Below are 13,969 nucleotides of genomic sequence, written 5' to 3'. Positions count from 1 at the left end.
CATGTTTAAGAGATGATATAAAGGACAAACCCGAATTTATTGCAACGCACATAAACAGTTGTAAATTTTTAACCTCGCTAACAAATGACTTGAAATTTTCAGAGAAGATTCTTACACGAATTTTTAGTGAGACAACAATCGACCAGGGTTCAATGGCAAACTAATACCCTTTTTTTCAAATAGGGAATCCAAAAGCTGTCTTTAAACTTTGTACAGTTGCGAAAAAGTCCATCCTCAGAATTCCTTGAAGTTCTTTTCGAAGTTTTTAGAACTCTATGAACTCTTTTAAAATTCTTCTCAGAAATCCTTTGGAATTATTTTTAGAACTCTTCTTGACTTTTACTCAGCACACCTTGGAACTGAAATTCCCTTAGAGTTTCAGAAGAATTTTCTCAGTATTATCCAGAAATTATTCCTGGAATAAGCTAAAAATTATCGGTACTCCTTTGTCATTTTATTCAAAATCCCTTTGGAAGTTCACTCAAAATTTAATTTTCTCGGCATTCTTTTCGGGATTATATTGGAACTATCTACAGGATTCACTAGAAATCACCCGCTAAATTTGCTTGGAATACTTCCCAGAAATCCTTTGGAACTGTCCTCAGAATTCAATATCTTTGAGGTTCTTCTCGGATTTTGAAGAACTCTCCCAATGGCTCTTTTGAAATTCAGAAGTCCACTGGTATTATATTTAGAACTCCTCATGATTTTTTCTCAGAACACCTTATAACTGAAATTCCTTCAGAAACTCTTTCCCGTTTCTAGAAATTATCCTCGGAATTCGCTTGAAATTTTGCTTAAAATCCCTTTGGAATTTCACTCAAAATTTGATTTTCTCAGAGTTCTTCTCGAAATTATCTTGAAACTATCTGCAGGGTGCATAAGAAATTATCCGCAGAATTTTCTTTGAATTCTCCCCAGAAATATTTTGGAACTGTCCTAGGAATTCAATATCCTTGAGGTTCTTTTCGGAATATTTTAGAACTTTTTTTTCTCAGAACACCTTGGAACTGAAATACCCCTAATGTTTCAAAAAAATTTCCTCTGTATTCTCAAGAAATTTTTCCCAAAATGAGCATGAAATTATCCTCGGAATTACCTTGAAATTTTCCCCAACATCCCTTTGGAATTTCATCCAAAATTTGATTCTCTCGGTATTCTTTACGAAATTATGTTAGAACTATCTGCAGGATTCACAAGAAATTATTCGCAGAATTTTCATGGAATCATCCCCAGAAATCTTTTCTTTTAGAACTGTCCTCAGAATTCAATACCCTTGAGGTTCTTCTCGGAAGTCAAGTTTAAGTTGTCCGTCCATTCACCAAAACGTTGTACTAAAAATGTTCAATAAAGCTTGCCCCTCATTCAACTTTAAGAACTGTGCTATTTTATCATCAGGAATTTTCAATTCAGCTTGCCCCTCCATGCAGCAAATTGTTGCAAATCTTACACCAGAAATTTTCAATACAAACTTGCCCCCATAAAATTTCAACTGACCAGAACGATGCAAATTTTCCACCGTTAATGTTCAATAAAAATTGCTTCTCCAATGTTCTGATTAGTGCAGATTTCCTTTTTCAATTTTCCACCAGACATTTTCAATAAAGATTGCTTCTCCTATCATCAGAATGTTGCAGGTTTTCCACCAATTAAAGCTTGCCCCTATTTTCATATTTTGAGAATGTTCAGTAAATCAGCTTCCCTTCAATCATCAGAATGGTGCGAATTTTACACCAGAGATTATTATTAATGTTTGTATCTCTATTCAGCAGAAGAATGCAAATTTAAGACCAACATTTTTTCGAGTAGCTTGCCCATCCGTTCACCAGAACGGTGCAGATTTACCACCAGTAATTTTCAATATAGCTTAATTTTTAATAAAGTATGTGCCTTCATTTACCAGTGCAAGTTTGCCACCATGAATCATCTGTTCATTTTATTTATCACGGCAATCCAAATTTTGCACCAGAAATTTTCAATAAAACATGCTCCTCCATTCACCAGAACGGTGCACCAAAAAATGTCAGTGAAGTTTGTTTCACCATGCACCTTTATGGTGCAATTTTCAGGCTTTGCCTGTTCATGCAAATTTTCCACCATAAATTTTCAATGAAGCTTGTATTCATCAGAACGATGCAAATTATGCACCAGTAAAATTAATAAACCTTGCTTCTACATTCACCACAGTGTTGCGAACTTTCCACCAGAAATTTTCAGTTAAATTTACACCTCCAAATTTTTAGCGTGATTCAATTTTTTCCACCAGAGTTATTCATTTTGATTAGCCCCTCCATGCACCACCAGAAATATTCAATAAAATGCTTTTTCTTCGATTTACCACCACGAAGGTGAATTTTATCAATCTTAAATTTACCCTCTTCTTTTAGCCCTCCATGAACCATCTTGAAAAAAAAAAAAATTACACCATAAATGTTTGGTATGCAATGGTGGAATTTTTGGCCAAAAAATTTCATTGAAGTTTGTCCCTTCATGCACCTTTGTGAAGCAATTTATAAATTGAAATAAATTGATGCAGTAAAAGGTTTTCAGTGCCCTCATATTATGAAATGGAGTTATTTTACCTTCAAATCAAGTTATCAAGGAATCAAGTTATTTTATATTATAATTTTGTGCCCAGAAGCTGCCGGAAGTCCGCCTTGACGTAAGTCTCATCATCCATTATGAGACAATGAGGCTTCGTCAGCATCTGGATGTAAAGTTTCCGGGCCCGTGACTTTCCCACCGTAGTTTGCCGTTCCAGAGAAAATTCCTAATGGGTAATTTTCTACAGCGTTTTTTCCGTGATGCAATTTGATGTGGGACACTCTTTATTGTTAAAAATTTAACACTGCTTCTTGATTCCAGTTCCGTCTTACGAGTTTCAATTCCGCCCAAACGCATTGAAACGAAACACCATTGGATTTTCTTCGTTATACGGAGTAAGGTAGGAGAAAGTGATCCTTTAGGCAGCGTTACCAGAATGTTTTAAAGCTTATCGGTGTCAAAGGTTTTAAAAAATCGGTATTTATCGGTATTTACTATTTGAATTAATTTTAACTTTTTGCCGTTTTTGAAAGCGAAATTTTATATCTTTTGATTATGATCGGAAAATTCCGGGGAATGTTTGAATTAGCTTCTGGAGGAAGCTGAAAACAACATCCAGAAAAAGTAGAAAGAAGCTCTCCTGGAGGAAATTTGAGGAAAGTTCTGACAGAAGTCGAAAAATTATCCGCGAACTTCCAAGACATAAATTGAGAAACTTCTGGTGAAAATTTAGGGAAACATTCAGAAAAAAAATCGGATTTCACATTCAAAGGAAGGCAGAAAAGTTTCGGAAATAGGAAATAAATTCCAGAACTAGCCATTTACAGGGGAAGCCAGAAAGAGCTAGGACAACTTTCCAATAGAAGTAAAAAAAAAACAACTGGACAAAATTCCAGAACTAGACGAAAGAAATTTCTGGGAGAAGTTTAATTGAACTTCCTGGAGAAGACGGAAGAAACTTCCTAAGATAGATTGGAAAAAAATTCTGGAGGAAGTCGGAAGCCAGAGCGCGCTAACGGAACGGTCGAAAAATAAAAACAACGACATAATTCCAGAAAAAAAGAGCTCTTGGGGGATGTTCTAATGATCCAGAAAATTTTCCAAATGGTCATAAAACATCGCTGAAGACCCCGCAATGCCCCTGAAGTTTTTGGAACATTCCTGAAATGTACTTAGGAATATTCCATATTTCTTCGGGCTGTTTTGGAGAGCTCTGATCATCTTTGAAATACGTGGAACTTCCCTGATTGTAATGAGACTACCGGAATATCTCTAATCAACTTTGAAGGTCTCTAGACTTTCTTGAAGATTACGAAATTTTTTAAGCGCTCTCACAATTTTCTTGAATTTATTTTAACATCAGCATTGCAGTTCTCTGATCTTCCCTATTTTTCTAATTATTTAAAGTTATCAACACTGCCATTAATAAGCACGGAACTTCCCATAAAATGTTCTCACAATGTGATGTTCATGTAACTTCCCTTACGTTTCCTAAATTTGTATGAGCCTCTCGGAACATTGCTGAAGTGTTCGGAAATTGCCTGAGTTTCTCGGACCTCCTTTAAAATTTCAGCGATTTTCTTGAAATTTATTGATCTGTCCTGATGTTCATGTTCTCGGATCTTTCAAAAGTTCTCAATTCTCCTGAAACTAAATTTTCCAGAAGTTCTTTGGACTTGTGAAGTTTCCAAAATATTCATGATGTTTCCTTAAGTTCACTGGAGTTCGCTGGACCGGTTTTTCGTATTTTAACAGAAGTTATTGAAACATTCTTCAATTTATCGCAACTTACTCAAAAGTCTGAACTTTTCTGAAGTTTTCTTTAAATTTCCTGCAGCTAGTGTGGATCCGCAATCAAAATCTGGAAGCATCCCTGAAGATCCGGGAAAGTTGAAAAAACTGGCGAGAAAAGATGGAAGAATCATTCGAGCGAAGGTTGAAGAACTTCCAAGGGAAGTCGAAATAAGTTTCCGAGAGGAACGGTAAAAAAATTTACTATGTAAGGTGGAAGAAAATTCAGGAAGTTAAATAATGTTTAAAAGTATTTCTCGATTCCCCGGAATTGCCAGAAAGAGCCATCGACTGTTTATCGATTCATGGGTAGCCAAAAACGGTGAGCTAATTGAAACATTAATCGAAAGAGTATCCATAAGACATTTTAAAGATGATTTTTTTTTTATTTTAAAGGCTTAAAAAATTTGAGAAATTCAAAAAGATACAAGTCTCTCACAATAATTTTCTCCGAAATTCGAGCGCGGGCAGGCAATAATCATTTTGATTATTTAATAAAATCGGTATAAATCGGTATAAAACCTCAAAAATCGGTTTTCTGAGGAACCTTATCTGTATATCTGATAAATTGGTATTTCTGGCAACGCTGCCGCTAGGAGCGCTTCTTTTGTTTAAAAGACAATGGGTGTAAATATTCATACTTTGCACTCTTCCCTAATAAAAAAGTACTATACCCGAACGATAACACAAATGGTAGAACTATTCAACAAATGGATTGGATGATTCCCTTAATACGTCGTTAAGCAAAATAACCATATAAATTTTATTAGGGCTACCCAGCTTTCCACGTCTGTTGGTATGGACAAATGTATCCTTCACTATTGTTTTTGACACGAACTGTTTGAGATTCAATAATGGCGGGTCATCGAGGGTTATAAGCGATGTAATACAGATTTTCATAAATCTAGATCAAATTGTAAAACCCCATTCGGCCAATGGCATTTGAGGAGCCAAACAAATTTTTAATACTAATTCTGCAAAATTTGTGTTATGGAAATGCTTACACCTATCATCCTATATTTGCTTTCATGAAATTATTCATAACAACCTCCACTATGTTCTTCCGGTTTCTTATCCGTTGTGAAGTAATGAACCCATTGGTAATAGAAAACTTTGAGAAGCTGCTCGACAGAAATCCTCAAACAAGATTCATGAGTCTCTGAATATGGGCCCTGCTTCATTCAATTCCTGTCGTGTTTGCCTCCAAGGCTTTTATAGTTCCTCTGTAAATTTTGATCTGACCATGTTGCAAGAAATCCGTTGAATACCACATCACCATCGGTCGATGGTTGTTCCCCTAATTTTTGCAAACAAGTACCACCATGTCAGTAACAATAAGAGTTTTTTTCACAGATGGGTCAACTATAAACACTTCCACTGGATTTGGAGTATTCAACGAATTTCATAGCGCCTCATATCAACTGAAAAAACCCTGTTCCGTATACGTTGCGGAACTAGCAGCCATATTCTACGCAGTAGAGCAAATTGCCTCACTACCATCTGATCACTATTTTATTTTTACTGATCGCCTTAGCTCGTTGGAGGCTTTTCGATCAATGTGGCCGATAAAGCACTCCGCGTATTTCCTGACCGAAATCCGAGCTAAATTGAGTACTTTATCTAACTGCTCCTATACCATCACCTTAGTTTGGGTCCCATCTCATTGCTCAACTCCGGGTAATGAGAAAGCGGACTCGTTAGCTAAGGTGGGCGTTATGGAAGGCGATATTTTTGATCGACAAATCGCCTTTGCGGAATTTTTCTCAATTACCCGTCAGCACGTCCTCACCAACTGGCAACAAAAATGGAATGAGAGTGATCTGAGAAGATGGGTACATTCTATTCTCCCTCAGGTATCGAACAAGCCATGGTTCAACGGATTGGACATGAGCCGTGACTTTATACGTGTCATTTCAAGGCTCATGTCCAATCGTTACTCGTTAGACTCGCATTTCTTCCGAATCGGGCTCGCAGCAATTTGTGCGCTTGTGGTAGTGGCCATCACAATATCGACCACGTGCTTTGGTCATGCACCCTCCATTGTGTTGCTAGATCCGAGTTATCCGCATCCCTCAGGGCCCTAGGAAAACAACCTTTGCGAGACATCTTGGCGAGCCGAGATCTCGATTATTTTAATTTATTTTATGTGTTTTTTAAACGGAACGATCTGAGGATTTAGTAGTTAGTGTCATCTTGTATTCGCTCAAGTTGCTAGGTCCCCATGTTCGTCTTTTTCTCCAGTATGTCGCTTAGTTCTAGATCAAGAGCACATTGCTCGAAAAAAACCTTGTGTTCTCAATCCCTACCCTGCCATCCGTGTGTTACAATTTGCTACCCCTAACCTCAAGATAGCCGCGAGTAATCGGCTCCCGCTTTACTAACGTTAGTATTAAGTAATTTTGTAGCCCAAGCGATGAATATCGGCTCCGCAAAGCTACGGCAAATGAGCCTGGAAAAGTAAACGCAGGTGGGTCAACTACAAGCTGGAAGTCGCACTACCCACGTAAGAGCAGCTTGGCGCAGCTTCTCTTGAAGATGACTAGAGGGAAATCCGTTCTGACATAGGTAGTACTGCTGTAGCGGCACTAGGTACTGCAATCCCGGACCGAAGAAATGACTGGTTTGACGGCGAATGCAAACTGTTAGTAGAGGAGAAGAATGCAGCACGGGCGAGAATGCTGAAACACCGCACGAGATTGAATGTGGAGCGATACAGACAAGTGCGGAACAGACAAAACTCGGTTTTCCGAAGGAAGAAGCGTCAGCAGGAAGACCGAGATCGCTAGGCGATGGAAAATCTGTACCGCGTAAACGACAGACGGAAGTTCTACGAGAAGCTAAATAGTTCGCGCAAAGGCTACGTGCCGCAAGCCGATATGTGCAAGGACTTGGACGGCAACCTTCTCACGAACGAGTGTGAGGTGATTGAGAGGTGGAAGCAGTACTATGACGAGCACCTCAACGGTGAAGCAGCAGAAAACGAAGGTGGCACGGCAACAGACCTTGGAGCACGCGCAGAAGACGACAGGCTACCGGCCCCTGATCTTCAAGAAGTTGAGGAGGAGATCGGTCGGCTGAAGAACAACAAAGCAACTGGTGTAGATCAACTACCAAGTGAGCTATTAAAATACGGTGGAGAAGCACTGGCTAGAGCGCTGCACTGGGTAATTGCCAGGATTTGGGAAGAGGAGATATTACCGGAGGAGTGGATGGAAGGTGTCGTATGCCCAATCTACAAAAAGGGCGACAAGTTGGATTGCTGCAACTACCGCGCGATCACACTGCTGAGCGCCGCCTACAAGGTACTCTCCCAAATTCTATGCCGCCGTCACCATTTGCAAGAGAGTTCGTGGGGCAATAGTAGGCGGGATTCATAGGATACCACGAACCAAATTTTCACGACCCGGCAGGTTCTGCAGAAATGCCGCGAATACAACCAATCATTTGTTCATCGATTTCAAATCCGCATACGACACAATCGATCGAGATAAGCTATGGCAGATTATGCACGAGTACGGATTTCCGGATAAACTGACGCGATTGGTCAAGACGACGATGGATCGAGTAATGTGCGTTGTTCGAGTATCGGGGACACTCTCGAGTCTGCTATTCAACATCGCGTTAGAAGGTTTGATCAGAAGAGCTGGGATAAGCGAACCCCACACGTTTCAATATTTTGACGCGAAGAGGAATTATTGACAATAATATTGATGATGTGAATACAGAAATATTGTCAATACCGATCTATTGACGTCAATATAGAATGTATTGACAATACGATTATTGTCAATAATAGCAATCGTGTAGGGTCCACTATAGACACGAGTGGCACGATCTTCAGGAAGTCCATCCAGCTTCTTGGCTTCGCCGATGACATTGACATCATGGCACGGAACTTTGAGACGATGGCGGAAACGAACATCAGACTGAAGGCTGAAGCTAGGCGGATTGGACTTGCCATCAACGCATCAAAGACAAAATACATGAAAGAGAGAGGTTCTAGGGAAGACAATGTTAGCCTCCCACCCCGAGTTCAGATTGACGGTGACAAAATCGAGGTGGTCGATGAGTTCGTGTATTTGGGCTCACTGGTGACCACCGAAAATGATACCAGCAGAAAAATTCAAAGACGCATTATGGCAGGGAATCGTGCCTACTTTGGACTCCGGAGGACGCTCCGGTCGAATAAAATTCGCCGCCGCACGAAGTTGACTGTCTACAAGACGCTGATTAGACCGGTGGTCCTTTACGGCCACGAGACCTGGACTATGCTCGTGGAGGACCAACGCGCCCTTGGTGTTTTCGAACGGAAGGTGTTGCGTACCATCTACGGTGGAGTGCAGATGGATGACGGAACGTGGAGGAGGCGAATGAACCACGAATTGCACCAGCTGCTGGGAGAACCATCCATCGTCCACATTGCAAAAATTGGGCGACTACGGTGGGCTGGGCACGTCGTAAGAATGCCGCACGACGACCCAGTGAAAATGGTTCTAGAAAGCGACCCAACAGGAACAAGAAGAAAAGGCGCGCAGCGGGCAAGGTGGATCCACCAAGTAGAAGGCGACTTGCGGACCCTTCGCAGACTACGAGGCTGGCGAAGTGTGGCCATGGATCGAGTAGAGTGGAGACGACTTCTTCGGACAGCAGAGGACAACAAGGCCTTAGTCTGATTGGTAAGGTAAGGTAAGTAAGGGTCAACTATAAAAAAACCTCCACTTTGTATTTACTTTGCTCATTGAATAAAATGAGTCTAGTGGCATGCACTTAGAAATTATCGCCGACATCGGTAATTTTTACCGAAATCTGAACAGCTGAACTGTTCGGTAAAATTTATGGAATTCAATTCAATTGCTTTCCAGCTATATGAAACTAAATCTCCACTAAAACACCGACTGAAATTCATAAAAAGTGGCAATAGATTTAGTCGGTGGACTAATGGGTGATGTGGATGATGTTTGTTTATTTGGAAGATATTTTCGAAACAAAGCACTTTAAAATTCAGCATTACAAACCATTATTAAGAGTACTACCTTTTTTGCTCGGATCATGTTTTGACTTCCACAGAAGCTCGCTAGAATAAATCGTAAATAATAGTTTTTTGGTCACAATTTCAAAAATGTAATCAGTTTGACACGTTTACTCAAGTTTAGATGCTCAATAAATCTCACACTAGCGAATCAATCTTCGAAAAATCTTCTTTCATTTGTCGCATCTACTTGCATCGCGCATCATTTTTTTGCAGGAAATCTTCAGAATCGTCATTAACCTTTTTTTCTATCTGCTCAGCGTGCGTGCAGCTAGCCACAGCATAACACAATTTATTTTGCATCGTAGATAGAGTCGTCCCCCTCGGTTTGACACATTAATTCGGTGGCCGATTCAAACTTGGATTTGTCAATTCACCCGTCCAACTGATGAATGTAGATGGCTATGTTTTGAACCCACCACAGCATGCTTTTGGCGCTACTGTATATGGACAGCCACAGCATATAGTAGTTCTGTCAAAACCTCTGCATTTTCATTGATTCACTGACTACTGCGTACCATGGCGTTAGAATATAAAAAAAACTACTACGCAATAAAGAAATTGGCCAGAAATTCAACGTACTTCTGGTGGAGGAAAGTTGCCATCCACAGTAGCAGCAGATTAAACGAAACAAACAGCGAACATGAATCCAGGCCCGAATCCAGCTCCAGCACCGGCTCCAGCTCCAGCACCGGCTCCGGCTCCAGTACCGGCTCCGGCTCCAGCTTCCGGCACCAGCTCCAGCTCCAGCTTCGGCTCTAGATCCGGCTCCAGCTCCGACTCCAGCTCCGACTCCAACTCCGGCTCCAGCTCCGGCTCCAGCTCCGACTCCAGCTCCGGCTCCAACTCCAGCTCCAGCTCCAACTCCGGTACCAGCAGCGATTGCGACATCACCCGCAATGAACAGCAACATCCCCTTTCCGGATGAACTGAAGCTCGCCGGGAACATGAAGGAGAACGTGGCAGCAACTTTCAAGGCAGCGCTCGGACTGGAGGTCCGAACATTTTTCAATTTGTGGCCTCTACATCCGGAAGAGCAAAATACGGTAGCAGCCTGTCTTGCATCTTTGTCACGGTACATGTTCCACAGAGGGATGTGAAATTGGCACGATACGAATTCTACCAGTGCCAACAGCAGTCCTACAGTGACACCGGTGAAGAAGAAAGAATGTCGCACTTTATAAACAGAGCACGGAAGCTCGTCAAAGATTGCAATTTCGGTACTACAAATACCCCGAAACTGAGGAATGCCCAGCACGCTGCTGAATTGCCAAATGCGTCTTACCTCTTCTGATAGCAGCACACGAAAAGCCACGATGCTTGGTGCTGCACGACGATCGCAGCCAATGGCATTTATATAAGGTCTGGGCCAACAGGCAGCTTGCTGGTGTTAGAAGCAAAAATGTTGTAAACATTGCTGAACATCTGCGAACAGATAGATATACGTCACTGCCAACATACTGAGAACAGATAGAAATACGTCACTGCCAACAGCTGTTTCGTGTAAAAAGATAAACATTGCAATGTAATACGAACACCACTAACCATTTGCACATTTCACTAACACCAATAAGCCCCTTGGCCCAGACCTTATATAAACGTCATTGGATCGCAGCGACGGTGATGAGCCAAGAATGCCTATACAAGATGGAAGGAATGAAAGGCGAAACAACGGGTGTTACATACAGTGTTGCCGAAACATCGGCACTGCCACGCATCCCCCTTCTAGAGTCGGTGTATAATGAGTCACGCCAAGAGAAAAACAGTTGAACCCGCATCCCTGTTTTCGAAGGATTCCCTTTCTTTTCACTTGGCAACAGAGGACTTCTACATCAACTTCAAATGACTTCTAGCTAGAACAAAAAATTGCGGCTGTAGTGAATCATTATATCAGTGTTTTTTTGTCAAATTATCTTATCAAACAATAGTAGAAATTCTCATTACTGATCATTAGCAAACGTATCCAATGACAATTTAATGCTCATTGCGTGTTTATGATCATTTCTTCAATTTTATTTTATATTTTATTGCAATACCTTTCGTAGACTTTTCATAGCATCGTAATTTTTGTTTACTTTGCACGATAGGTAGCCGGTTTGACAGTTCAATAGGTAGACTTGGCTTCACTCTTGGCGTGACTCATTATACACCGACTCTACCCCCTTCTACCTAAAAAAAGGTTGAACCGAGGAGTGAAAAATGACAGCTTGTTGTGAAGTTTATGGTCATTTTATTAGTCGACTGCTTTCTAAATTAGACAGGATTTTAATGTACGATGTTCAGCTGCTCCGGGTCATACTCCGAAGAATCCCTCAAGAGTCCAACGGCGGTCCAACTTCTCACTGTGGTGCACCATGATTCTCCGTTACATGAATGTAATTCTTGAGGTACGCTGGTGCTCGCTTTTCTCTTACCGGACGCCAAGTTACTAGCGGTGTTGAGTCGGTTCCCGTAGTTTCACCTACAGGACATTGAGTGGAGTCAGGACTGTTATTTACTCCTTCGGGCTCTCCAGGCTTGCTTATTCCTCTAGGCTGTCTCCAATCATGGACCTCTTGGTTTGCGACACGTGTCTTTTCAGAACCTGGCCATTGGTGTCGTTCAGGACTAGCATGCCACTTTTTTCTTCTATCACGGTGTACTTACGAGGATCGAATCGGGATTCTGCTTTCGCACGAGTCTGGCGTTGTACTACAACCGTGTCACCTGGTTTAATCCGCCACTGGCGAGCTCCTCGCCTAAGATCTTCCCGTTGTTTTGCTAGGATCTTGGATTCGCGATCTCTGGTGCTCAGCAGGTCATCATCAAATTTTGCTTTCCCTCGGGATAACAGGGGAAGTCCACGTTTTATTTTCCTCCCCATTATTACTTCTTCGGGTGGTATTCTTGTGACGGAATGGGCAGCCGCGTTATACGCGTGTACTGCGGCATTCAATTCGTCAATATAACTCGTTGCACTTAATGAAGCAGCAGCCATTGCTTTGTTGACTAACTTCATGCAACTTTCTGCCAGCCCATTCTGCTGGGAGTGTAATGGGGTGGAGAAGATTACGTTGATATCACGCTCAAGGCAATACTTTTTATAATCTTCGCCGTTGGCCCCCCTCATTATCGGATGTTATGTTTTGTGGAAAGCCTTCTTTCTCGAATATTGCTTCCAAGACTTTCCTCGTACTTTCAAAGCTCGTGGATTTTACTGGTTTCGCAATCACATACCTGGAACGATAGTCGACAATGACCAGGATTGAGATCCCACCGTATTTCAAGTATGGACCATTAAAATCAACAGCGACTGTTTCCCAAACAGTGTTGGGTGCGAAAACACGCTCCATGGGTGTCGGTTTCTCTGGTTTTCCGTTGGTCGCACAAACCGCACATGTATCTACCCATGCTTCCGCATCTTTGGTCATGCCAGGCCACCATACACGTTCCCTCAAAATACTTTTAAATTTTGCCGTTGATGGATGGCCCTGGTGTGCAACTGCTAAAGTTTTCCGTCGAAGATTTTCCGGAATAACTGCGCAACCAGTTTTGGCTAGGATCCCTTTTCGAACAACTATGTCACTGCCTAACACATCAAATCTTTTTAATTGCTTTGGCCAGATTTCCGTTTCGAGGGCATCCTGTAAGAGTTACAAAGATACAGTTGCTTGAAACAGCACGCATAAATTTATATATGAGTATACCTCCTGACGAAGTGTATCCGTCGCAGTTGCTTTTTTAATCTCATCTTCCGTTAGAGCACCCGCACCAATGCGTTGCTAAAGCTCCTTTAGCAACCCCCACCATAACGCAACTACCGCACCGGGGGTTGCTATTCAGATGCTGGAAATAGCAATCCACACCTCGGGAAGTAGCGAGTTCATAAATCTAGCTACTCGGTAGCAACGCATCGCAAAGTTGCTATTTGAAACAAACGTCAAATGTTTGTTTTGTTTTTTGTCCGCCTTGATTTTGTTTACGTGATTTTCGTTGCAGGCGGTAATTTTTAAAGTGCTAATATTACAGTTTTTATACAATGAGTGCTTCAAAACGCGGATCAAATTGGACCACGCAGGAGGATGAAGCATTGTGTATTGCGTGGTTGAATACTTCGCAGGACGCAAGTTTCGGTACCAACCAGCGAGCGAAAACAATGTACGATCGCGTGTATAATAATTTTCTTGAGATTTGCTCGGAGAAACAAGTTCCAGCAAACCCGGAGCTACGTGCCCCTAGTGGCATCAAAGCCAGATGGCACCATATCAGTAAAATGGTTTGCAAGTTCGCTGGCAGTCTAGCTCAAATAGAGAATCGTTGCCAGAGTGGTGCTTCTTCGGAAGATGTAGTTAAAGAGGCGGTTGCATTATTTGCAACCAAGGAAAAAACTACTTTTACGTTGATGCACTGCTTCATCATTTTACATGGTGCACCGAAGTGGCAGCAATACCACACAGTAAAGGTATGTATTTCTTATATTTCAACCATTATTATTACGAATATTATTACTGTTTTTCTAGACACCACCGAATCGAAAAAGGGCCACAACAGAAAACATTGATTTGGCAAGAGAAGAAACAAGTATGCCAGACGCTGAGCCATCATCTTCCGGTCGTCCGATCGGGC

General features: G+C 41.6%; 1 protein-coding gene across 1 annotated transcript in view; it reads right to left on the bottom strand.

The window, feature by feature from the left end:
- The window catches only part of LOC135702145 (uncharacterized), a 31,305-nt gene extending 21,050 nt beyond the window's left edge, over positions 1–10,255 (bottom strand). The window contains exon 1 of the mRNA XM_065223137.1: positions 10,001–10,255. Within this exon, the coding sequence (XP_065079209.1) occupies positions 10,001–10,255 (255 nt within the window). The remainder of the gene's footprint in view (positions 1–10,000) is intronic.
- Positions 10,256–13,969: the final 3,714 nt, after the last annotated feature.

The sequence above is a fragment of the Ochlerotatus camptorhynchus genome, unplaced genomic scaffold (genome assembly GCF_037179485.1).
Source record: "Ochlerotatus camptorhynchus isolate MF236.1 unplaced genomic scaffold, CSIRO-AGI_Acam_v1.1 ptg000185l, whole genome shotgun sequence".
NCBI classification, from domain to species: domain Eukaryota; kingdom Metazoa; phylum Arthropoda; class Insecta; order Diptera; family Culicidae; genus Ochlerotatus; species Ochlerotatus camptorhynchus.
The sequence above is the reverse complement of the archived record's forward strand: the minus strand, read 5'-3'. Positions and strand labels throughout refer to the sequence as shown.